Raw genomic sequence first — 27,308 nt, 5'->3', positions numbered from 1 at the left:
ATATATGCTTAACCCAGAATTCAGCTTTAAAAGAGGATTCAGCTTTAAAGCAGGACCCAACGCATCAAAACCTAGGCATCCCTACAGTTGGGCGCTAACATCACTGTGGCACACATTCCTCTGACACAAGAAATTATGTCCAAGAACTTTAATCCCTTGTCTACCAAGGTACATTTATAAATGGGCTGGTATACAAAGGGTTAAATCAAGCTCACGGCTGCTGCAGCAATCATGAGCTTGGTATCAATTTGGAAGCGACCCGCCACCAGCGGTGGTTCCATGCATTTTCATTCCTACAGGGAGCTCAGGACCATAGTAAAAGGCTCCTACAGCAAGATCAGGAGGTGACCGGGGAGCATCCATTCTGTGATCACCCCAACTAAGGAACCCGGAAGCAACAAGTGCTAGGTCGCTTCCAGGTTCACAGCTGTCGTTCCTTAGCTACTGTAAATCGAGTTAGGACTCAGGTAAGTATTCAGGGGTGTGAGGTGGCGATACTGCTACTGGGACATTTTTTACCTTAATGCAGAGAATGCATTAAGGTAAAAATTGTCCAGCCTTTAGAACCTCTTCAAAGTATTAAACAGAGTCACACTGGCCTCTGCAGGCTGAAGCCAAACTGAATAAAACTTTTAGCTTGCATGTAGTTACTAAGTAATATCTAACATATTGATTACATAACCATTGATTGGCTTCTGATTGCTAGTGGTCACCTAAGATGTTAGTGACAGCCATGTTTGACAGCCAGGATGTTAGTTGTTAAAGGGAGGATGTATGTTAAGGTAAATCCAGCATGGGACTTCGCATATATAAAAAGGGCTGCAGGTAGGAAGGGGGTAATGAAAAATTATTTATAGGGTAACAAATCCAGTCCACATTCAGATCCAATGAATGGCAGTGTACTGTACAACATATCTGTAGACTGTACATACCGAAGTTTGCCTACAAAACTGCCCCCTTCCCGTGACAAGTCTGTGGGGTCAGTGGAAATCAAGTAATTAGATGTTTTGCTTTTTTTCCTCTTTCTTCCAGCAAGAAGGAAAACCTGAAAGAAAACCTCAGTGAGTCAGACAGTGTTTTTTTAGTCTTTCCATACAGAACCGCAATTGTGTCTCCATTCTCACCTTGCGGTTTTCATCCCTTTCAAGGTGCATATAATAGGTTGGGAACAAGCCACGGTCCATCCCCTTTTTATCACGACTGATGCGACACCTTACAGCAGTTCCGCGAGCTGCAGGGCGTACAGCGAATTCTCTCAGGTCACCCACATCTCCTATGTCCACTTGAGGTACGGTGGGTATTGTCTCTGCAGATGCAGATTCCTGTGGAAGACAGAGTAATGGTTGGAGTTTAGAGATCTTAACTATGGTAGCTGCTACAATAAACTACACATATATCAGATCACAAAACTATCTTTTTTTTACAAAAGCTGTACAAAAACACATAAAGGAGGAAGGGACCTGGCACTTATTTGTATGTACAACGAGAAATGATCACTTTGACTACTACAAAATGTTATACCCTCAATGTTTCACCAATCACACTCACATATTGCAATGTGTATAAAGGCTCTATCATTATTATGCCTTGCTAATTTTAATAATAGGATAGTGGTAGCAATTTAAAAAAAAAAAAAAACTTTTTACATTCTGCTATAAAAGATATAGATTGGTTTACGCAAACATTATAGCGTCTACAAACTATGGGATAGATACTGGAATTTTTATTCATCTTTTTTTTAAACTAGTAATGGCGGCGATCAGTGACTTATAGTGGGACAGCGATATTGCGGCAGTCAATCGGACACTGACATTTTTTGGGAACCAGTGACACTAATACAGTGATCAGTGCTAAAAATATGCACTGTCACTTTACTAATGACACTGGCTGGGAAAGGGGTTAAACATCTAGGGCGATATATATATTAAGACTTCTTGTTATGGTGCTGTGCTCATATACGATTATGATATTGTAAGTTGTCAAAAGTTGGAAGAAAATCAAGCCATGTTATCTCAGTGCCAAATAGCACTCCACATGGAGGTAATAAAGGCAAGAAGATACTGGATGTCCTCCAGACAAGAAATAAGGCGGGCTGTATCTGACTTGCTACATCTTCTAATGCACACTGTGATAAGCTCATAGTGTGCAGTGAAATTAGAATAAACAATTTCCATACAGGAGAGGAACCTGTACAACTGTGCAAGACTGAAGGGAAGGCTGAAATTCAGCTATAACAAATAGGAATGTGTGCACCAAGGAGTGTTAACAGAAAATAATTTGTCCTTCACGAAGCTTACTGTCAGAGACTTTTTACTTGAGGAAGAACCAGGTCGTGTACTTCCAGAGTCGGCTTCCTCCCCATCTGAAGAGTCTTCATCAAAATTTAGGCTCTCAGAGATACCTGTGTGCAACATAAATTAAAAACATTGGACATAAGGAAAAGCACACTCGTGTACGATTATACATAGATCCACTAGATGGCAGTGCTACAATTGGGAGAATGATAACAGCAACCGACACCAAGGAAAGAGTTGACAAATAAAACAATACTAGATAGGGCTTATTTACACAGGTTTTAAGCCCATCCTCCATGCAGAGCCCCTGGGAGATGAGTGTGCATACACTTCAGAGATGTGTGCAGGCAGCCTATAGAGAAGTAGATGCACATGCAGCGCCGGCACGTACACAGTCACATGTCAAAGTCTGACATGCATGGCCAGGAGTGGGTGCATAGAACCAAACACAGAAGCTTGGTCTTCAGAACCGTGCACCCTCTTCTGCCAGGTGAAAATTTGACATGTGATTGTGTCCGTGTCGGTGTTGCTTGTGCATCCATTTCAATGGGCTGCCTGCACGCAGCTCCGAGGTGGATGCATGCACACACATCTGCCAGAGGCTCTGCACAGGCTTAATTGCCTGTCTAAATGAGCCCATAGGATACAGGATATTAAAGGCGAAGTTCACCTTTTTTCCCCCCTAAATTCCAGCTCCCCTATGTACCAATATAGCATTAATCTCCTTCTTTTGCAAAAATAAAACAGCTTTCCATTAATTCTACACACGCTTACCCTCACTCTATTCATAGCTGTTTAAAAACACTGCTCGATTACTTCTGCCTTACTTCCTGGACAAGCTTTAGGTCACACAGGAAGGAGTTGACCAGCTGATCTCATTAGCACACACCCTGAATCATCTACCCTCAGCTGGTCAACTTCTTCCTGTGTCATGACCTAAAGTTTGTTCAGGAAGTAAGGCAGAAGTAATCGAGCAGCGTTTTTAAACAGCTATGAAGAGAGCAAGGTAAATGTCTGAAGAATTAAAGTTGTTAAGCCACTTTATCTGCTTTATCCCATGCTGTCTGTTGAATAATCCTATGTGCCCCTGTGTCTGTGTTTTATTAAAATAAGCCATTCTTTACCATATCTCAGAGCAGTGATCGCCGCTCAATTTACCCGCTAGCTCTCTCCTCTCACCCACTGACAGCTGCAGTGGGTGGGGCCGAGGATTCCCCACTGATGTCAGTTGGGAGGGGAAGAGGAGAGGAGGAGAGAGGCAGCGGGTCATGTGAGCAGCGATAGCTGCTCTGAGATATGTAAAGAGAAGTCCCCCAAATGAGGGTTGGGACTTTAAAGGCAACTAAGTGTAAATTCAAAAACAGTTTATGTATAAACATAATTTATTAAATATTACTGTAATAAGAAGTCAGTGCATGTGCAACCTTACACTTGACTGGTTAAGAACAACAAATAATAAGACATTGAAATACACAATGACACTGATATAGTCTCCTGCGTTTGAAAATTGAGCCCGAAGCGTTTCAGGATCTTGTCCTTTCCGCAGGGGCTTTTAAACATGGAGAACAGTGTGCATCTGTAGTAAAGAGATGTATATTCACTGCTGGGCGTCAACACGGAGGTAGACGGAGGAAAAAAGGGTCCAGGCAGAAAGTTCAGGCTGTTGAATTATCATCTGAATTTTAGACTCAATTTAATTAAAAATGCAAAAAACTGATGATTTTCCACTAACTACACATTCACGTAAATGGGAAAGCTCTGCGAAAGTGTCCAAAACACTTCTTGGCAAAAATGGGGTTAAAACAGGCAGTGAGAAAGTGACGCATCGCTTCCTCACCACCTATCAGTAGCCTCTGAAGCATGATCCGAACATGGATTGGGCTTCAGAGGAAAGGGAGATTAGACGCATGAGTCATCAACACAAGTAAACAAACAGTAATAAAACAAATCTATACCATTAAACCTTCAATTATATGACTGTAGCTTATTCCTCCAAAAGGGCCCTTTCACACTGAGGCAGTTTGCAGGCACTATTGCGCTAATAATAGCGCCTGCAAACCGATCCAAAAGTGCCGCTGCTTTGTCTCCAGTGTGAAAGCCCCGAGGGCTTTCACACTGGAGCGGTGCGCTAGCAGGACAGGAAAAAAAGTCCTGCTAGCAGCATCTTCGGAGCGGTGAAGGAGCGGAGTGTATACCGCTCCTTCACCACTCCTGCCCATTGAAATCAATGGGACAGCGCGGCTATACCACAGGTGGTATTTAACCCTTTCTCGGCCGCTAGCGGGGGAGGTAAAACCGCCCCGCTAGTGGCCGAATACTGACGATAAAGTGCTGCTTATAATAGCAGCGTTTTACCGCCGCCCCCGCCCCAGTGTGAAAGGGCCCTAAAGGATAAAGAGAAGAAAAAGACAGAAGTGTAAAGGAAGCAGGAGACATTTGAAAAGAGGGATCATGCCTGCAGTTACTTCCCAGCAGACTAGTGAATCTCTTCAAGGATGCTGGAGATCTATGGGGGGGTCCTGATGTCGGACGCCAGCCTGCTGGGCTGGGGAGGTGTTTTGGACACTCTCGGGGACTTGGTCATTGCAGAAAAAGTCATTGCCTATCAACATTCTGGAACTGATGGCAATTCGCCTTGCCCGGTTACATTGGTCAGTGTAGCTGTAGGATCTCCCTGTATAAGTTCAGTCGAACAGCATCAAGACAGTGACATACATAAAATATCAAAGAGACACCAGAAGTTGGGCGGCCCAGGAGGAAGTGGACCTCATACTGTCTTGGGTGGAACTCCGTGTTCCTGCACTGTCTGCTATCCACATTCCAGGCAAGGGAAGGAGGGTTTTCTCAGCCATCAGCTTATTTGTCTCCATGGGAGTGGGCCCTTCTTCCAGAAGTGTTCAAGGAGCTCTGCTGACGATGGGGTACCCCAGATGTGGATCCAGGTTCAATGTGAAGCTGTAATAATGTACGACACCCACGCTGTTGTGAATAATGTGTATGAAATTAGACTTCAAATTAGAAGTAAAGCCGCTGCCATCAAGACATATGCAGGGGAGATTTACTAAAACTGGTGCACAGAGAATCTGGTGCAGCTGTGCATAGTAACCAATCAGCTTCTAACTTCAGCTTGCTCAATTAGGCTTTGACAATAAAACCTACAAACCTACCATTTTTAGTAAATCCCCTGTTTGGGGCGATACCTCACATGTGTGGTGCTAACACTGATTACATACGTGGGCACGACCTATGTATGTGTTTTTCTTCTGTGCGCAAGCATTTGGGGGGGTGGGGGGGGGTGGAGGCATTTAAAAAAAAATATGATTATTATTATTAATTTTCTTTTTATATTTACACTGTCCCTTTAATTGTCTTTTTTAATCTCCTTTATTCCTAATCACAAGAAATGTAAACATCCCTTGTGATAGAAATAAGGCATGGCAGGTCCTCTTTATGGAGACTAATGTCACTAAGATTCCAGATTTCTCCTCTACCTTGGAAAAAAAAAATGTGATCTCTGCTTTTTAAAAAAAAAAAAAAAAAAATGCAGTGTTTACATCTGCCAGAACTGGAAAGGGACGCCATGACGCCGCTTTTGGCCTCCCAGGACCACAGAGAGGACCGAGGACCATCGGATCCAAGACCAGCTCTATGGTAACCCGGCGGCACCGCAGGATCGGATACTGGGTTTCCTGATCACACAGGAGATCCTGGAGAGGCGCCAGTGAGCCTCAGGGGGGGGGGGGGGGGTGAATGGGACTACACATAACCTCCCGCCGCCTGTAAAAGCAATCCAGCGGCTAATCAGCAGCTAGGATGGCTTTTACACCACAGGGAATCGCTGGCGGAAAAAAAAAAAAAAAAAAAGATACTGGGTTGATGAGGGTGATGACTGTGGCTGCAGACATCATCCTGATATAACAGATAAAAGTCCAGGACATCCATGAATGTCCACCCATGGGGAAGTGGATACGTTGCATATTTATTTGTTACATATTGGTTGTAAACACTGCATTTGGTTTGGTGAAGGGACTTGTTTGCTTTTCTCAATGCGAAGCTGGACAGGTTGTCTCCAGGACTAGGGATTCTCAATGGATGCTCTGGTGACACCATGCGATCAGATCTTTCTAATCTACACCTTCCCAATGTTACAACTTCTACCTTGTCTGCTTTGCAGGATTCGAGTGGAAGGGGTTCTGGTGATTCTGACCGCCTGCCCTGGCTGTGAAGAACGTAGTACTTTGACATTGTGATAATATCATTGGCCAATAATGGTGCAGTGGCATTCTGACAAAGTAAACCCTGTGCTCTCTATCCTAGTCAGCAAGTTACCAGTAGCTGACTAATATACAATGCAAAGGCGTATATACATTTTGGGAAGATTTTGTAAGTTTGCCCACTTAAAAAGAAATGAAGGGTCTATCATTTTATCATAGGTGTATTTTAAATCATAGAGACAGAATATCAACCAAAAATCCAGAAAAAAAACACGATACAAATGTTATAAATTGAGTTGCAGTTTAGTGAGTGAAATAAGTGTTTGATCCCCTACCAACCAACAATAATTTTGGCTCCCACGGATTGGCTACAGTATGTGCTCATGTGGTACACAGATTAGTCCTGTCAATTTAAGACAACTCGTTACATGTATAAAAGACACCTGTCCACAGAATCTTTCTTCCATTCAAACCCACCATCATGGGCAAAACCAAAGAGCTGTCAAACAACGTCAGGGACACAACTGTAGTCCCGCACAAAGCTGGTATGGGCTAAAAGAAGGAGACAACTGTTGAAGCGATTATTCGCGAATGGAAGAAATATAAAATAACCATCAATCACCCTCAGTCTGGAGCTCCATGCAAATTTCGCCTCATGGGATAAGGATGATCATGAGAAAAGTGAGGGAACCACCTGGAACTACACAGGAGGAGCTTGTGAATGATCCCAAGGCAGTTGGGACCACATTGGTAACACAATATTCTGCCATGGATTAAAATCCTGCAGCGCCCGCAAGTTCCCCCTTAAAAAGGCACATGTACAGCCCGTCTGAAGTTTGCCAATGAACATCTAAATGATTCAGAGAAGGATTGGGAGAAAGCGCTGTGGTCAGATGAGACCAAAATTGAGCTCTTTGGCATTAACTCAACTCGTCGTGTTTGGAGGAAGAAAAATGCTGACTATGACCCTAAGAACACCATCTGTACAGTCAAGCACAGAGGTGGAAACATTATGCTATGGGGCTGTTTCTCTGCTCAAGATACAGGCTGACTTTGCCACATTGAGGGGCCAATGAACGGGACCATGTATTGTAAAATCTTGGATGAGAACGTTCTTCCCTCGGCCAGAACACTGAAGATGGGTCGTGGATGGGTCTTCCAGCATGACAATGACCCAAAACATACTGCCAAGGCAACAAAGGAGAGGCTCAGGAAGAAGAGGCTCAAGAAGAAGCACATTAAGGTCATGGAGTGGCCTCCAGACCTTAATCCTATAGAAAATTTATAAAGGAAGCTGAAACTTTGAGTTGCCAAGCAACAGCCAAGAAACCTAGAAGTGGTTGTAAAGGCAGAAGGCGTTTTATCTTAATGCATTAAGATAAAAAACCTGTGTGCTACAGCACCCCAGCAACCCCTATATTTAACCCCTCTCTATCCAGCGATGTCCACAAGTGCCTCGGCCATCCGGGACTCTCCCTCCTGATTGGATGAGATACAGCAGCGGTGCCATTGGCTCCTGCTGCTGTCAAAGTCAGTTAGCCAATCAGGAAAGAGAGGGGGCGGGGCGGGGCCGAAGAAGGGCTCCGTGTCTAAAAGGACACACAGAGCTGCAGCTCGGCTCAGGTGCCCCCATAGCAAGCTGCTTACTTTGGGGGCACTCGACAGGAGGGAGGGGCCAGGAGAGCCAAAGAGGGACCTGAGAAGAGAAGGATCTGGGTTGCTCTGTGCAAAACCACTACACAGAGCAGGTAATTATATATATAAAAAAAAAAAAAAAAAAAATCTATAAAAATAATAAACACCAAGACTTTACAATCACTTTCAGGATTTAGAGAAGATCTGTAAAGAGTGGACCAAAATCCCTCCTGAGATGTGTGCAAACCTGGTCACTAACTACAAGAAACATCTTAACTCTGTGCTAGCCAATAAGAGTTTCCCCACCAAGTACTAAGTCATGTTTTGCTAGGGGGGGGTCAAATACTTATTTTGCTCACTTAACTGCAACTCGATTTATAATATTTTTATTATGTGTTTTTTTTCTGGATTTTTGGTTGATATTCTGTCTGTGTGATTTAAAAAACACCTATGATAAAAAATTATAGACCCTTTATTTCTTTGTAAGCGAGCAAACGTACAAAATCTGAAGGGGATCAGATAATTATTTTTGTAAAGAAAGATTCGGGTACTTATACCAGCATTATTTAAATGCGGAGTTCCACTCAATGGTGGAACATCCGCTTATCCGTGTCTCTCCCCCCCCGAAAGGTGCCACATGTGGCATTGGGAACAGGTACCCATTTTTGACAGGTGCTGTTCCCCACTTCTGGAGACGGCACCATGGCGCAGTCCCAATCGGCCCCCCTCCTCCTTCCTCTGCCGCCGGGCCAATTAGAAAGCGCAGCCAAAAGTCTTCACTGGCAGTTTCCCTTATTAGAAATGGTTGCGGCAGTACCCGACAGACGTTCCGAAAACATCGCAGGAACCCTCAACAAGTCAGTGTCCATATATTAAAAGTCAGCAGCTGCAGTATTTGTAGCTTCTGACTTTTAATTTTTTTTGTGGGGGGGGGGGGCTGGACCTCTTTTTAAAGACATCTGTGATCATATTTGTTGAGAGTTTGGCTTTAATTACACATTGAGTTCCCTTGTAGGAGTCTGTGGCCATTATTTGCCTTTGTAATGGCCACAGCATTTGGATTGTTCTGGAAATTCCAGTAAGGATACCTTTCCAATGCAATCCATGAAAGTTCTAAGAAATCAGCAGGTTATGGAATTCACTAACTAATTTAAAGCTTGTATAGGTTGTCTAGCAACTTTTCTTCCAAGCAATTTACTGTGTTAATAATATGCTATTTCCTGCTTCTGCCTTTTCAGTGGCATTATATGAATAAGTAGATGTGTTTTGCTTTTGTTGTCCTGAGATACAAGTAAATCTCAGATTACAATTATGAGTGGAGCAAAATATATATCTGTATTATTTAAAGCTGAAATGTAATCTGCTTATATTTTTTGTTCACTGTTTCCTCATTTCCCCACTTATCAACATGCTAATGACATTTTTAAATGAAATCTTTTTGTTTCCATTACATTCAATATTTTAGATTCAGTGATATCATCACTGTGTCTCTGTGAATCTCTATGCAATGCAGGGAAATCACGGCTGCCGGGAGGGGCTGGCAGGGTGTGAAAACATTACAGCACCCTGCCTCAGTACTCCTCTCAAGAACCCTCAGCCCTGAACCAATCAGTGGGTTGGTTCTTGGGAGGAGTTATGCAAATATCAAAATGGCTTGAAGGGTGGATGTCAGTCTTGAGGAGTGGGTGTTCCTGGGCAGGCTGTATTTACATACAGATCACGCTAGGCAACGCCCACACGTGATGCTGAGCCTCCATGATTAAAAGATCTAATATTCAACTAAAGTGTAAGTAAACCTCCCTATTGTTTCAGCCAAGGAAGCTGCCATCTTTGCCTCTGTTTAATCTACAACTGCCATGATGCTACACGTGATCAGTTATGACACCAGCCATTGGATGGTTTGACAGTTTGGTTGAGAGCACAACCAATGGGAGTGTTACAATTCCAGCATGTGTCGGAAATGAAACAGTTTTATGGATCCGGTTACTTCCGCTTTAAAAGGAGCAGGCCAAGGACAGTCAGGCTGGGGAGAAAAGAGCTAGATGATGCCAGATTCCCTCCAGATAGGAAATGAGGCAGGATCTATATGACTTGCTGCAGCTTCTGGTGCACACTACAAGAAGCTTACAGTGTGCAGTAAAAATTAGAGTAAGTAATATCAGTAGAGGAGAGGAGCCTGTACAACTGTGTGAAACTAAGGATGAGCTCAGGCATGTTCGCAAGCCCCATATGCAGAGCCCGCCAGGAAGTCGGCACTGCACAACGCTAATCACAAGCAGTGAGACATTTCCCGATCTCTGCAGCTGCGCATCGGAACAATGTCTCACTGCTTGTGATTAGCGCTGTGCAGTGCCGACTTCCTGGCGGGCTCTGCACGTGCGGCTTGCTCATCCTTATGCAAGACTGAAGATCTGAGGTTCAGCTTAAAGGGATTGTAAAGGCAGAAGGTTTTATCTTAATGCATTCTTTGCATTAAGAAGATAAAAAAAAACCTATGTGCAGCAGCCCCCATGAGCCCCTTAATACTTACCTGAGCCCATTTTTATCCAGCGATGTTGCAGGAGTGTCTCAGCTGCCCAGGACTCCCCTCCTTATTGGCTGTGAGAGCAGAGTGGCACAATTGGCTCCCGCTGATGTCAAAGTCAGCCAGCCAGCCAATCAGGAGAGGGGGGCGGGGCCACGGCTCAGTGTCTGTATGGACACAGGAAGCTGTGACTCGGCTCGGTTGTCCCCATAGTAAGCTGCTTGCTGTATGGGCACTCAACAGGAGGGAGGGGCCAGGAGAGCCAAAGAGGGCCTTGAGAAGGGAAGAATCCAGGCCACTCTGTGCAAAACCAACCGCACAGAGGACGTAAGTATGACATGTTTGTTATTTAAAAAAAAAAAAAAGAAAAAAAACACAAGACTTTACAATCACTTTAAATGTTAATACGAAGATGATGCACATGGCAAAAGCACAATGCACCAAGGCCCAAAGAAAATTTTCACTAACCTCTTTCTTGCAGCTTTTCCAGAAGATCCTGTCTCGATTCGTCTTCATTCACCTGAGCATCCTCCTCCATGGGATCAGGTCGGGCTGTGGTCTTTCTGGATCGGGACTTTGCCTCTTTTACCACCTTCTGGGGTTTCACTTCGGTGGCAGCAGACTGGGCACTAGACTCATTGGTGACCTCAGACCTGCCTCTAACCTTCACTGATGCTTTGCCCTCACTAAGCCTTGACCTGGAGCTTGTGTCGCTAGAGTTGGGTCTTGAGTTGTCAGATTCAGTGTCATCAAGGCAAGTTTCTCCAACTGACAAAATGTGGATTTTGTACTCCAAGTCTTGAGTGTCGGAATGAAGGAAGGCAGCTGGACCATCAATTCCTAAAGGAGTAGGAGAATGTTCATTTAAAGGAGAACTAAACTGCATCTGGGCACCACAACCCAAAAAAAAACCATTCAATTCGTATTTAAAAGTAAATGTAAACAGTCACCTTGTAAAACAACCCATTCAGTTTAAAATAGAAATGAAAGGCAAAACATTTTTGTTTAGATATTAAAAAACATTATAGATACATTTTTTCCTATTTTATAAGTGATCACCTTCCCTCTGTTCTCAGCTGCGTAAGAACTGGGGGGAGGAGAAACAGCAGCACACTCACTGAGCTTTCCAGTGAAAGGCTGTGCAGGGAAGGGCATGTCAGGGCAAGTCTGATCATTGAAGGAGAGTAAACTGAGTTCCCAGCATAGCTAGAGAACTGAACACGGTGTGTTCTCCTGCTTAGTGTGGTCAGTTTTTAATAGGAAAGAAAGGGGACCAGCAGGAACACCAGGGATTTCGCACAAAGGAAGCAATACAAAGAGAACAGGCTACTTTCTCATACAAGTACATGGTACAGCAGGCACATATTAGGAATAAGTAACAAATGCTTTAATATTCAACGCAAACTCCCCCATCCATCCATCTCTCCATGCTTTATTTTGTTGAGAAATCACATTGAAAAAAAACACCCCCTAACATTTCTGGCTGTGGCCATCTTGAGTAAGGGCAGATGATTCATGTAGCATTTACTTCCTGGAATCCATCTGTCCTTAGCTCAGGCATGCAGACAGGAGGGTGTGTTTAACAGAGAAAACCCGTCCTCCCCTTCTAAAGACTCCTGGGGAGTATGACATCATTTCCCTAGTCAAGAAACCAGGAAGTAACTGAAGACGTGTTAAAGCGGAGTTCCACCCAAAAGTGGAACTTCTGCTTATCTGTCCTCCCCCCCACCCCCAGTGCCACATTTGGCACCTTTCGGGGGGAAGGGGGGAGCGGGAACCTGTTTGACAGGTACCATGTCCCCACTTTCGTCGGCCCTCGCACGGCAAGCTACGTCAGAAATCCGGCCCCCCTCCTTCCTTTCCCTGCTGCCGGGCCAGTAAGAGAGTGCAGCGCGTTTCGGCTTCACTGCCGGGTTCCCTTACCGGCAATGGCGGCAGCAGCACCCGACAGCCGATGGAATAATCGGCAGCAGTGCCGACATCGCTGGATTCCAGGACAGGTAAGTGTCCTAATATTAAAAGTCAGCAGCTATATTATGGGCCGAAACACCGCTTTAACCACTTCAGCCCCGGAAGAATTTACCCCCTTCCTGACCAGTGCTTTTTTTTGTGAATCGGCACAGCTTCGCTTTAACTGACAATTGTGCGGTCGTGCGACATGGCTCCCAAACAAAATTGACGTCCTTTTTTCCCCACAAATAGAGCTTTCTTTTGGTGGTATTTGATGACCTCTGCGTTTTTTATTTTTTGCACTATAAACAAAAAAATAGCGACAATTTTGAAAAAAAAAAAAAAAAAAAAAAACACATTATTTTTTACTTTTTGCTATAATAAATATCCCCAAAAAATATTAAAAAAAACTTTTTTTTCCTCAGTTTAGGCCGATACGTATTCTTCTACATATTCTTGGTAAAAAAAAAAAAAAAAAAAAAAAAAAAAAAAAAAAATCGCAATAGGCGTTTATTGATTGGTTTGCGCGGGATAGTTTTATGGCATTTTTATTATTAATTAATAATATATATTTAATATAATAATTATTATTAATTTTTCTTTACTATTAATGGCGGCGATCAGCGATTTTTATCGTGACTGCGACATTATGGCGGACACATCAGACCTTTTTGACACATTTTTGGGACCATTGTCATTTATACAGCAATCAGTGCTATACAAATGCACTGATTCCTGTGTAAATGACACTGGCAGTGAAGGGGTTAACCACTAGGGGGCTAGGGAGGGGTTAAGTATGTCCTAGGGAGTGTTGCTAACTGTGGGGGGGAGTGGCTACATGTGACACATCACTGATTTCTGCTCCCTGTCACTAGGCAGAATGGGGAGATGCTTGTTTACATTAGCATCTCCCCGTTCGTCCTCTCCGTGAGGCGATCGCGGGTAGCCCCGCGCCGATCAAGTCCGCGGGACCCGCGACCCAACTCACGGAGCTCCTGGCCGCTGCGCACGCAATGGCACGGCGGCAAATTCAAAGGGATGTACGGGTACGCCCATTTGCCCAACCGTGCCATTCTGCCGACGTACATCGGCGCGCGCCGGTTGGGAACCGGTTAAAAAGAAAAAAAAGTTTAAAACAAGTAAATATAAAATATACCTTCCCATCAATTTACCAATTGCTAGCTGCATAAGAATTAAAAATAGTCAATGTTGATTGAGAGTGTGAAGTTCCATTTTAAAAACAGAGCTAGTAGAACAAACATTATTTAATTCAAAAGGATTTTCGCAAGTTTTCAGTGGTAGAAAAAAAAAAACCTCCTTTTGTGGCAGAATCACAGATAAAAATACAAAATGGAAAGCTGCAGACTATTAGCAATCGTGCATTCTGTAAAACTTACTTAAAATGAACCTATTTATTTCACATGCATGTAAACAGAATGGTACCTTCCTAATCTGTTCTAGGGCAGGTCATACATGATCCATTTTTTTTCATTCAACCAGACAATTCCCCCTTCCACAAATTCGATGCGATGGGGGAATCCTTCCTGCTGAGCTATTCTATTCCGCAGGCTTGGAGACTTCCTCACCAGCAGAATACAATGATCAGTGTTGCCAGCTATAGCCGGTGGCACTGATTGTTCATAATAAAAACGACAGGCTGGTTTTACACAAGTCAATCGATAGATAGATCGACTTGTGTACAACCTGCTAGTCGGTACATGGATTGAAATTCGGCCAGTCCTTGCTGAACCGGATGAATTTCAATCCATATATGGTCAGCTTAAAGTGATACTAAAGGTTTGTTTTTTATTTTCTAAATGTAAATGTCCTTGTAAGGTAGTGTACTGTTGGTTCACTTACCTTTTCCTTCGTTTTCCTTTGTAAATGCTTTTTTTCTGTGTGTGAATTTTCAACTTCCTGTACCTCTTGTAGAAGCTTGCCCTCAACATCCGAGCCGTTCTGGCTGGGGGTTAGTCAGCGTGCTCGCCCCCTCCCTCAGGACTACATACCTGCGGGGAGACGCTGTATGCGTTCACAGGCACAGGAGGCAGGGGAGCCGTGGGCGTGTCTAAGACGCTGTAGCTCCACCTCCCGTGCCTTGCTGTTGTAATCTGAATGACCATCTCAGCACAGCCCCGCCTTTACTCCGCCCCCTTTTTTGCTGAGGTGGAAGTGTGCCTCAGTTTCGTCGTCACACAGCGAAAAAGCGGCACTGCGCATGCGCTATGCCGCTAAGCATCAAGGGAATTGTAGTTCCATTGAAGCCGTGACGTTGCTGCAGGGAGCACGCTAGAAAACCCGGTGGTTGAGGAGAACATACAGAGAGGAAAGGAGGAAGTGCTGATAAAGCCTATTTATCTAACAGGTAAATAAAACATTTCGGCAGAAATAACAGCTAGATTCATGATCTATATAGCATATAGATCAGATATTGCCAAAAAACTTTTTAGCTTTACAACCCCTTTAAGCCATCCAAACAGCAATATTATTAATATGCAAATTTTGACAAACAAACCTCACCACCTCACTCGCACCGACGCCACCCCCTGGACGGCGGCAATCAGAGGCCTTACCGTAAGGAGGCTCCTCGCTCTAGGAGAAGAGCCGGGACTTCTCCAGGCCGAACAGGCAGTGGCAATCTTGGAGCGTTTCTAAAATGGATGGGCTATGGGCATAGGGGATGACAGACCAGAGGCCGTCCAAGGCACTGTTCATCATGCATCCTCTTCCTCTCTCAGGGGTTAATGCTCAGCCCCAGGGATCTCTGCCCCTTGGGCTTCTTGCTGCCGAGCTTGCCCCCGGCGTTCTTGCTCTGCTTGTAGCCGTCCTCGTCTCCCTGATCTGCTCTAAGACTCCCGGCCAATCAGGTCACAGGACCCACTTCCTGATTGACTGGGAGAAGAAACAGGAAGACAATAGCCAATATTAATTCATTATTGTCACATAACTGGGTGGGCTCAAGGTGCAGTGCTCTGCGCCCCAAGCCCACCCTTTTTTGAAGCCAATTAGAGCCTCGGGCTAAAAAAACCCCCATTAAAATCCATTCCATGCCTCTGGCTCCCTGCATGTAGATTAGGGGCCAGGCGCATGGATTGGGGGGGGGGCAGGACTCCACTGCATTTTACTCTCCTTTTGCAGAGCCAAGCCCCCTGGCACCCCAGAAATGTTACAGCCTCCTCTTCAGTGGAAAACATATTGAACATCTGTCTACTAATGGAGCTAAATAGGGAGCTCTTACCATCCAAGATGACATCTGAACAGACAGACCGAGGAGTCTGACACTGCATCAGAGGCGCATGCTCCTCACTTTTCCTGGATTTAGGTCTGCGTTGTCTGGCGTCTTGGTTTGGCTGTACCATATGCAGCTCCTGCCTCTTTCTCCTCTGCTTATTTTCCAGCAGAATCCTCTAAAGAGGTAGAAGTGTAGGAAGTGGAAAAAAGAAGACCATCAATGAGATAGCAATGTTCCTACAAGAGTGGATTCATGTGAGACCCCACATCTCAGATAATGTTTGTAATAAAAACTTCAAAATCATAAAAGGTTTTGCAAAAATATGTCATTTTTATAAGGAAAATAAACTAATAAATAACAAGAAATAGAAAATAAATTAAATGTATTAATGCGCAAATGTGACATATTAGTTACAAAGTATCAAAATATGATCAGCTCACCCTCCATGGCAGTTAGGGGCCAGTTAATTTACCTTCCATGTCAGTAAAGCTTTTTTGCTGCTTTTCTGACCTACCTGGTTATGCAGTTTAAGCTGTCGCAGTCTTCCATTTTCATCATCGAGGATACTGCATTAAAATAAATAACACAAAATCTGCAATTATACCACTGGGCTTTTAAAGGAAAGCAGTAGTCACTTTTTATTGCCTCACTTACTGGTAACACGAGCTAAGGAAAGAACTAGGCAGTTTTGAACATCTGGGTCAGTGGTGACATGTGAACGCCTAATGACTGTGAGAGTAACAGCGAAGTTCCTCAGGAGGAAGGATACTTGTAGAATGGATTAGTAGTACAGTACAGGAAGGATGAATAAGAGGCATGCAGTATGGTGTGTTAGAGCAGAACATGTGCTGAGTGGGCAGGTGTGAGTTGTATGTATATAATAGAGGGTGATGGGTGGCTAAGTTTTGAAAGCTGGTAAAAACCAAAGGAAAGGAAAAAAGGAAGACTCCCATTTTGTACTTGTAGCTCCTGCACCCCCAAAACTCTATGTGGGTCTATTCCTGCACCCCCAGACCGGTATGCATACTACTCTTGCACCTCCTGAACCCAAGGCTCTTCTCCACTCTACTCCTTTATCCAGTACTAGGATACCCAAATATTCTGAATCCCCTAGACTGATTCCTCCTGCAACCCCAGAACCCTGTTTTCCTGTGCGCACTCCTCCCAAATCCTTTCTCCTGTACCTCCTATACCAAGTGCTACCACACTTACCATACTGCATCTTCCTCCATACTAGTGCTTCTGCACCCGGTCTTATTGTACTTCCAATACCCGTTGCTTCTGTACTCCCTTATACCCATTGCTTCTGTAGCCCCTGTACCAAGTGCTCCTGTACTTTCTACATCCAGTCCTCCTATATCCATGATCCTGTACTACCTGTACACCTAGTGCTCCTGTAACTGGTGATTATATATTTCCTACATTTAATGCTCTTGTACTTGATGCTTCTATATCTCCTACATCCAGTGCTCCTGTGCCTGGTGTTTCTATATATCCTAAACCTGTTGCTTCAGTATGCAGTGGCTCGCTATCTCCTACACCTAGTACTACTGCTCCTGGTGCTTCTATATCTCTTATACGTAATGTTCCTGTGCCCGATGCTTTTATATCTCCTACACCTAGTGTTCCTGTACCCTGTGCTTCTATATCTCCTACACCTAGTCCTCTTGTACCTAGTGCTTCTATATCTCCTATACCCAATGTTCCTGTACCTACTGCTTCTATATCTCCTACACCTAATCATGTTGTACCCAGTGCTTCTATGCCTCTCACACCTAATCCTCTAGTACTCAGTGCTTCTATATCTCTTAAATCTATTGCACCTGCACCCAGTTCTTCTATACCTCCTACACCCAATGCTCCCGGTATTTTTATATCTTCTACACCTAGTGCTCCTGTACCTAATGCTTCTATATCTCCTACACCTAATCCTCTTGTACCCAGTGCTTTTATATCTCTTACATCTATTACCTGCACCCAGTGCTTCTATATCTCCTACACCTAGTGCTCCTGTACCTGGTGCTTCTATATCTCCTATACCTAGTGCTCCTGTACCTGGTGCTTCTATATCTCCTACACTTAGTGCTCCTGTACCTGGTGCTTCTATATCTCCTACACCTAATCCCCTTGTACCCAGTGCTTCTTTATCTCTTACATCTATTACCTGCACCCAGTGCTTCTATATCTCCTACACCTAGTGCTCCTGTACCTAATGCTTCTATATCTCCTACACCTAATCCTATTGTACCCAGTGCTTCTATATCTCTTACATCTATTACCTGCACCCAGTGCTTTTATATCTCCTACACCTAGTGCTCCTGTACCTGGTGCTTCTATATCTCCTATACCTAGTGCTCCTGTACCTGGTGCTTCTATATCTCCTACACCTAATCCCCTTGTACCCAGTGCTTCTTTATCTCTTACATCTATTACCTGCACCCAGTGCTTCTATATCTCCTACACCTAGTGTTCACGTACCCGCTGCTTCTATATCTCCTATACCTAGTGCTCCTGGATCCGATGCTTCTATATCTCCTACAACTAGTGCTCCTGTGCCTGATGCTTCTAGACCTCCTACACCTAGTGCTCTTGTACCCAGCTCCCCTGTACCTCCTGTATTCTGTCCCTACATTTCCTATAGCTATTGCTCCTTTACCCCAGTGAACCCAGAGCTTCAACACCTCCAATCCTTGTGCTCCTGTACCAGTGCCCATGTACCCCCTTATACCCAGTGCTCTTGTCCCGTACCTCCTTATACTCAGTGCTCTTGTCCCGTACCCCCTTATACCCAGTGCTCTTGTCCCTTACCCCCTTATACCCAGTGCTCTTGTCCCGTACCCCCTTATACCCAGTGCTCTTGTCCCGTACCCCCTTATACCCAGTGCTCTTGTCCTGTACCCCCTTATGCCCAGTGCTCTTGTCCCGTACCTCCTTATACTCAGTGCTCTTGTCTCGTACCCCTCTATACTCAGTGCTCTTGTCCCGTACCCCCTTATACCCAGTGCTCTTGTCCCGTACCCCCTTATACCCAGTGCTCTTGTCCCGTACCCCCTTATACCCAGTGCTCTTGTCCTGTATCCCCCTATACCCAGTGCTCTTGTCCTGTATCCCCCTATACCCAGTGCTCTTGTCCCATACCTCCTTATACTCAGTGCTCTTGTCCCATACCCCCTTATACCCAGTGCTCTTGTCCCGTACCCCCTTAAACCCAGTGCTCTTGTCCCATACCCCCTTATACCCAGTGCTCTTGTCCCGTATCCCCCTATACCCAGTGCTCTTGTCCCGTACCTCCTTATACTCAGTGCTCTTGTCCCGTACCTCCTTATACTCAGTGCTCTTGTCCCGTACCCCCTTATACCCAGTGCTCTTGCCCCGTACCTCCTTATATTCAGTGCTCTTGTCCCATACCCCCTTATACCCAGTGCTCTTGTCCCGTACCCCCTTAAACCCAGTGCCCTTGTCCCATACCCCCTTATACCCAGTGCTCTTGTCCCGTATCCCCCTATACCCAGTGCTCTTGTCCCGTACCTCCTTATACTCAGTGCTCTTGTCCCGTACCCCCTTATACCCAGTGCTCTTGTCCCGTACCCCCTTATACTCAGTGTTCTTGTCCCGTACCTCCTTATTAACCAGTGCTCTTGTCCCGTACCTCCTTATAACCAGTGCTCTTGTCCCGTACCCCCTTTTACTCAGTGCTTTTGTTCCCTACCTCCTTATACCCAGTGCACTTGTCCCGTATCTCCTTATAACCAGTGCTCTTGTCCCATACCCCCTTACACTCTGTGCTCTTGTCCCGTACCTCCTTATAACGAGTGCTCTTGTCCCGTACCCCCTTATACTAAGTGCACTTGTCTTGTACCCCCTTATACTCAGTGCTCTTGTCCCGTACCTCCTTATAACCAGTACTCTTGTTCCGCACCCCCTTATACCCAGTGCTCTTGTCCCGTACCCCCTTATACCCACTGCTTTTGTCCCGTACCTCCTTATACCCAGTGCTTTTGTCCCATACCCCCTTATACTTAGTGCTCTTGTCCCACACGCTCTTATACCCAGTGCTCTTGTCCCATACCTCCTAATACCCAGTGCTCTTGTCCCGTACCTCCTTATACTCAGTGCCCTTGTCCCGTACCCCCTTATACCCAGTGCTCTTGTCCTGTACCTCTTTATACTCAGTGCTCTTGTTCCGTACCCCCTTATACTCAGTGCTCTTGTCCCGTATCCCCTTATACCCAGTGCTCTTGTCCTGTACCCCCTTATAACCAGTGCTCTTGTCCTGTATACCCCTATACCCAGTGCTCTTGTCCCGTACCTCCTTATACTCAGTGCCCTTGTCCCGTACCCCCTTATACCCAGTGCTCTTGTCCCGTACCTCTTTATACTCAGTGCTCTTGTTCCGTACCCCCTTATACTCAGTGCTCTTGTCCCGTATCCCCTTATACCCAGTGCTCTTGTCCTGTACCCCCTTATAACCAGTGCTCTTGTCCTGTATACCCCTATACCCAGTGCTCTTGTCCCGTACCTCCTTATACTCAGTGCTCTTGTCCCGTACCCCCTTATACCCAGTGCTCTTGTCCCGTACCCCCTTATACCCAGTGCTCTTGTCCCGTACCCCCTTATACCCAGTGCTCTTGTCGCGTACCTCCTTATACCCAGTGCTCTTGTCCCGTACACCCTTATACCCAGTGCTCTTGTCCCGTACCCCCTTATACTCAGTGCTCTTGTCCCGTACCTCCTTATAACCAGTGCTCTTGTCCCGCACCCCCTTATACCCAGTGCTCTTGTCCCGTACCCCCTTATACTCACTCCTTTTGTCCCGTACCCCCTCATACCCACTGCTTTTGTCCCGTACCTCCTTATACCCAGTGCTCTTGTCCCGTACCTCCTTATAACCAGTGCTCTTGTCCCGTACCTCCTTATAACCAGTGCTCTTGTCCCGTACCCCCTTTTACTCAGTGCTTTTGTCCCCTACCTCCTTATACCCAGTGCACTTGTCCCGTATCTCCTTATAACCAGTGCTCTTGTCCCATACCCCCTTACACTCTGTGCTCTTGTCCCGTACCTCCTTATAACGAGTGCTCTTGTCCCGTACCTCCTTAAAACCAGTGCTCTTGTCCCGTACCCCCTTATACTCAGTGCACTTGTCTTGTACCCCCTTATACTCAGTGCTCTTGTCCCGTACCTCCTTATAACCAGTACTCTTGTCCCGCACCCCCTTATACCCAGTGCTCTTGTCCCGTACCCCCTTATACCCACTGCTTTTGTCCCGTACCTCCTTATACCCAGTGCTCTTGTCCCATACCCCCTTATACTTAGTGCTCTTGTCCCACACGCTCTTATACCCAGTGCTCTTGTCCCGTACCTCCTTATACTCAGTGCCCTTGTCCCGTACCCCCTTATACCCAGTGCTCTTGTCTCGTACCTCTTTATACTCAGTGCTCTTGTTCCGTACCCCCTTATACTCAGTGCTCTTGTCCCGTATCCCCTTATACCCAGTGCTCTTGTCCTGTACCCCCTTATAACCAGTGCTCTTGTCCTGTATACCCCTATACCCAGTGCTCTTGTCCCGTACCTCCTTATACTCAGTGCCCTTGTCCCGTACCCCCTTATACTCAGTGCTCTTGTTCCGTACCCCCTTATACTCAGTGCTCTTGTCCCGTACCCCCTTATACCCAGTGCTCTTGTCCCGTACCCCCTTATACCCAGTGCTCTTGTCACGTACCTCCTTATACCCAGTGCTCTTGTCCCGTACACCCTTATACCCAGTGCTCTTGTCCCGTACCCCCTTATACTCAGTGCTCTTGTCCCGTACCTCCTTATAACCAGTGCTCTTGTCCCGCACCCCCTTATACCCAGTGCTCTTGTCCCGTACCCCCTTATACTCACTCCTTTTGTCCCGTACCCCCTCATACCCACTGCTTTTGTCCCGTACCTCCTTATACCCAGTGCTCTTGTCCCGTACACCCTTATACCCAGTGCTCTTGTCGCGTACCTCCTTATACCCAGTGCTCTTGTCCCGTACACCCTTATACCCAGTGCTCTTGTCCCGTACCCCCTTATACTCAGTGCTCTTGTCCCGTACCTCCTTATAACCAGTGCTCTTGTCCCGCACCCCCTTATGCCCAGTGCTCTTGTCCCGTACCCCCTCATACCCACTGCTTTTGTCCCGTACCTCCTTATACCCAGTGCTCTTGTCCCGTACACCCTTATACCCAGTGCTCTTGTCCCGTACCCCCTTATACCCAGTGCTCTTGTCCCGTACCCCCTTATACCCAGTGCTCTTGTCCCGTACCCCCTTATATCCAGTGCTCTTGTCCCGTACCCCCTTATACCCAGTGCTCTTGTCCTGTACCCCCTTATACCCAGTGCTCTTGTCCCGTACCTCCTTATACTCAGTGCTCTTGTCTCGTACCCCTCTATACTCAGTGCTCTTGTCCCGTACCCCCTTATACCCAGTGCTCTTGTCCCGTACCCCCTTATACCCAGTGCTCTTGTCCTGTACCCCTTATACCCAGTGCTCTTGTCCTGTATCCCCCTATACCCAGTGCTCTTGTCCCGTACCTCCTTATACCCAGTGCTCTTGTCCCATACCCCCTTATACTTAGTGCTCTTGTCCCACACCCTCTTATACCCAGTGCTCTTGTCCCGCACCCTCTTATACCCAGTGCTCTTGTCCCGCACCCTCTTATACCCAGTGCTCTTGTCCTGTACCCTCTTATACCCAGTGCTCTTGTCCTGCACCCCCTTATACTTAGTGCTCTTGTCCCACACCTCCTTATACCCAGTGCTCTTGTCCCATACCCTCTTATACTTAGTGCTCTTGTCCCACATCCTCTTATACCCAGTGCTCTTGTCCCATACCCTCTTATACTTAGTGCTCTTGTCCCACATCCTCTTATACCCAGTGCTCTTGTCCTGTACCCTCTTATACCCAGTGCTCTTTTCCTGTACCCCCTTTTACCCAGTGTTCTTGTCCTGTACCCCCTTATACCCTGCACTCTTCTTTAAATCTCTTTCCTGTATCATTTGCCCCTGTTCCTCTTGTTCACAGTACTACTGTACCCCCCCTTATACCCTGTGCTCCTGTCTTGCACATTACATACCCCATGGCCCCTGCTCCTCTATCCCTGTACCTTCTTTTGTACCCATAGTTTCCGGTACCCCACCCCATACCCGATCCCGGGGCTCCCATCTGCGCTGGGCTCCATCCTGCACTCTGCGACCAGACTCAGGTCTCTTAGCAACCAGGCAGACAACGGCACTCACCAGTGTCCCGCCCTCCTATTGGAGGCCGCTAGAGCAGAGTCTGGCGCTATAGGCTGTGGCAGTGAGTCAGCGTCCCGGAGGCGGAGTCGGCGCTGAGAAATGAGGGGAGGTGGGAGCACCGGTGTAGGAGAGAATTCTGCATCCCCCTGTGTGCCCATTGAGTATGCGCCGCTTCATCACATTACAGTCCACTGATCGTGACGTGGCCGGGGAAGGAGCCGAGCATACAGCAATTAACCAATCACCTACTAGACAGCTGTACTGTGTAACCAGCAGACCTGACCTCATTATACATCCCATCCTGTACTAATGTACTATATAATCACATCCCATCCTGTACTGCCAGATCTGTATATCCCAATCCCCTAATGTACTGTATAATCAGCCCACCTACCTGCTCTGGATCAGTCTAATGGCACCCCACACACCCAATGACATCCCACACTTGCCTACCCCTAAATAATGAATCCACACACTGAAATCCCCCACCCACTGACACCCCCTACCCCCATCTATTGACACCCCAAACTGACACCCACCTACCCCCATCTATTGACACCCCAAACGGACACCCACCTACCCCCATCTATTGACACCCCAAACTGACACTCACCTACCCCCATCTATTGACACCCCAAACTGACACCCACCTACCCCCATCTATTGACACCCCAAACTGACACCCACCTACCCCCATCTATTGACACCCCAAACTGACACCCACCTACCCCCATCTATTGACACCCCAAACTGACACCCACCTACCCCCATCTATTGACACCCCAAACTGACACCCACCTACCCCATCTATTGACACCCCAAACTGACACCCACCTACCCCCATCTATTGACACCTCACACTGACACCCACCTACCCCCATCTATTGACACCCCAAACTGACACCCCCTACCTCCATCTATTGACACCCCAAACTGACACCCACCTAACCTTTCTATTGACACCCCAAACTGACACCCCCTACCCCAATCTATTGACACCCCAAACTGACACCCACCTACCCCCATCTGTTGACACCCCAAACTGACACCCACCTACCCCCATCTATTGACACCCCAAACTGACACCTACCCCCTTCTATTGACACCCCAAACTAACACCCACCTACCCCCATCTATTGACACCCCAAATTAATACCCACCTACCCCATCTATTGACACCCCAAACTGACACCCACCTGCCCCTATTGACACCTCACACTGACACTGCTTGACACCCCACAATGAACCCCCCTATCCACTGACACCTCCCCTATTCACTGACACCCCTTACCCACTGACACCCACCTAGCCACCAACTAATGACACCCCATACCCACTGACACCCACCTACTGCCAAATACTGACACCCCACACTGACACTCGCTGACACCCCCCACCCACTGAAACTCCAGACTGACATCTGCCTACCCCCAACTACAGACACCCCAGACTGACACCCCCCACCTTTCCAGACTGACTCCCCCTACCCAGGAACACCCCAGATTGACACCCACAATTCATGACACCCCACCCCTCCAAACCATTGATCCCCAGATTGACCCCCAGGCACTGACACTCCAGTTTGACACCTGCCTACCTCCAACTAATGACACCCCAGACTGATACCCCCCATTAACCACTGACACCCCAGAATGACACCCGCCACCCACTGATTTTATGCTTTAAATATCTTGGCAGATAGTTTTTTTTCACCTATATGATCTTTCAGGTATAACTGGATGTTTATGGATTAGATCCTGTTATCTTTTAGGAAGGTCGGCTTTGAGCTCACCCAGCCAGAGGTCTTGGCTTGGTCACCTAGACTGTGGAGTACAAGGGAATCTGTGCCAAGGACAATACTGCCACTGCGGACCTCGCATCCTGAAACTGCTATTAGGCTGTCATGTGATCTAATGGCTTCAACACTTCCTGAGTAAGGATGAGCTCCGGCGTGTTCACACACTCCACGTGCAGAGCCCGCCAGGAAGTCGGCACTAATCAGCTAATCACAGGCAGTGAGACATTTCCCGATCTCTGCAGCCGCACATCGGGAAATGTTTCACTGCTTGTGATTAGCGCAGCGACGTGCCCACTTCCTGGCGGGCTCTGCAGGTGGAGTGTGCGAACACGCCGGAGCTCATCCTTACTGACCAGCTACAAGTAAGTGAGAAGGCATTGTGACTTCACTGGCTGCATGCTTGTTCCAGGTCAGTGATTTGGAAAGTAACGGTCAGAGGATCAACATGACTGCCAGGGAATTACAGTTGCAGCTTCCATAGTTCTCTTATGGAAGGTTTCATTTAGGCTACATTCACCTGAAGGGGAAGGACAACGCACCAATGTAGCTCCCGCACCCTTTTTCAGAGATGACTTTGGCGCAATAATAAACAGGGTATTTTTTAAGCACGTTTTTTCTGCCAAAACTCTGCTGCTCCTGGATGTGCTGGCAGTGGCGGGAGGGTGTGCGGAGGGGGGGAGGGGGTTCTAAACTCCTGCAAAAGCATGACACATAGGCTAACATGCAGGGGGCGTGTAGAGGCAGGAAAAAATAAAATTCCAGATGCCCCTTACAGCAGCATTATAAGTGTCTAGTGTGCGTGAGGTCTAAAGCATACCTCTCAACTTTTGAACTTTAGAATGAGGGATAATTGAGGGAGGAAGCAAGCTGCAGCGAGCGTAGGGTGCCGCTGCAAAAATGTGGGTGTGGGCAAAGTCATAACAGTGGGAGGGGGGCGTGGTTAAACAAAACCCAGGCTTCCTTGTACCTATAAAATATGCTTTTATTTTTTTTTTTTGTCTGAGCCTACTTTAAAGAAAAACTTTATTAACCACTTGCTTACTGGGCACTTAAACCCCCCTCCTGCCCAGACCAATTTTCATCTTCCTGGGCTGACACACTTTGAATGACAATTGCGCAGTCATACAACACTGTACCCAAATGAAATTTTTATCATTTTTTCCCACAAATAGAGCTTTATTTTGATGGTATTTAATCACAACTGGGATTTTTATTTTTTGCCAAACAAACAAAAAAAGATGGAAAATTTTGAAAAAAAAAAATCATGTTTCATAGTTTGTTATAAAATTTTGCAAACAGGTAATTTTTCTCCTTCATTGATATGCGCTGATGAGGCGGCAGTGGTGGGCACTGATAGGGTGCACTGATAGGCACAGTTAAGGCGGCACTGATAGGCACAGATAAGGCGGTACTGATGGGCACAGATAAGATGGCACTGATAGGTACCACTGATAGATGGCACTGATGGGCGGCACTGATGGACACTGGTAGGTGACACTGATGAGCACTGATAGGTGGCACTGATGTGCAGCACTGTTGTTGAGGCACTGATTGTGGACACTGATAGGTGGCACTGTGGGCACTGATGGGTGGCGCTGATGGGCACTGGTAGGCAGCACTGTTGCCTACTGCTAGGTGGCACTGGCAGGGGGCACAGGTGGGCACTGAGGATCTGGCGACAGCTTGCCGTGATCGGGACTGATGTCCCTCTCACAGCCACCGGTGATCTGCTTTTTTTTTTTACCGGCTCTGTTGACATCACATAATCAGTCATTCGACTATAGCGCGGATCTGAAGTAGTTAATGTAGACAGGGACTGCATAGCAACCAGCAACTATTGAGACACTTTTGTGAGAAGTATATAATGTACAGTATTGTGTATATACTGTATAGTGCAGGAGTATGTTAATCAGAGCACAGGGGTTGGGGAGTACTGCAGTCAGGTTTAGGATACAGTACATAACAGAGAGTGCAGGGCTCCAGGAGTACACAACTCTCACAAATGCCCCCCACACTCTCTCATCTCTTTCAAATGTCCCCCCCCCCAGCTTTCACAAATGCCCCCCCCCAACTCTCACAAATGCCCTACAGCTCTCTCACCTCTTACAGCTCTTTCACCAATGGCCCCCAACTCTCTTACTTCTCACAAATGCCCCCTCCCCCAGCTCTCACAAATGCCCCCCAACTCCCTCACCTCTCACAAATGCCCTACCAGCTCTCTCGCCTCCTACAAATGCCCCTCAGCTCTCAAAAATGTCCCCCAACTCCCTCATCTCTCACAAATGCCCGATGGCTCTCTCACCTCTTACAGCTCTCTCACCAATGCCCCCCAACTCTCTCATCTCTTACAGATGCCCCCCAGCTCTCTCACAAATGCTCTACAGCTCTCTCACATCTT

The 27,308-nt window shown here is 46.5% G+C and overlaps 1 protein-coding gene across 2 annotated transcripts in view; it reads right to left on the bottom strand.

Moving 5' to 3' along the window:
* The window catches only part of TULP3 (TUB like protein 3), a 32,093-nt gene extending 8,811 nt beyond the window's left edge, over positions 1–23,282 (bottom strand). Inside the window, exons 1-7 of one of the 2 annotated variants that reach the window (XM_073621680.1) lie at positions 23,113–23,282; positions 16,364–16,415; positions 15,856–16,024; positions 11,136–11,507; positions 2,298–2,401; positions 1,125–1,322; positions 933–1,045 (exon numbers count right to left, since the gene is read on the bottom strand). In XM_073621680.1, the coding sequence (XP_073477781.1) occupies positions 933–1,045; positions 1,125–1,322; positions 2,298–2,401; positions 11,136–11,507; positions 15,856–16,024; positions 16,364–16,415; positions 23,113–23,270 (1,166 nt within the window). In that variant the 5' untranslated portion in view covers positions 23,271–23,282. Of the gene's footprint in view, positions 1–932; positions 1,046–1,124; positions 1,323–2,297; positions 2,402–11,135; positions 11,508–15,855; positions 16,025–16,363; positions 16,416–23,019 lie in introns of both variants that reach the window. The other variant, XM_073621681.1, reaches the window with a different exon arrangement.
* Between the last annotated feature and the right edge of the window lie 4,026 nt (positions 23,283–27,308).

Source organism: Aquarana catesbeiana, linkage group LG03, assembly GCF_042186555.1.
Source record: "Aquarana catesbeiana isolate 2022-GZ linkage group LG03, ASM4218655v1, whole genome shotgun sequence".
Classification (NCBI taxonomy): Eukaryota; Metazoa; Chordata; class Amphibia; order Anura; family Ranidae; genus Aquarana; species Aquarana catesbeiana.
The sequence above is the reverse complement of the archived record's forward strand: the minus strand, read 5'-3'. Positions and strand labels throughout refer to the sequence as shown.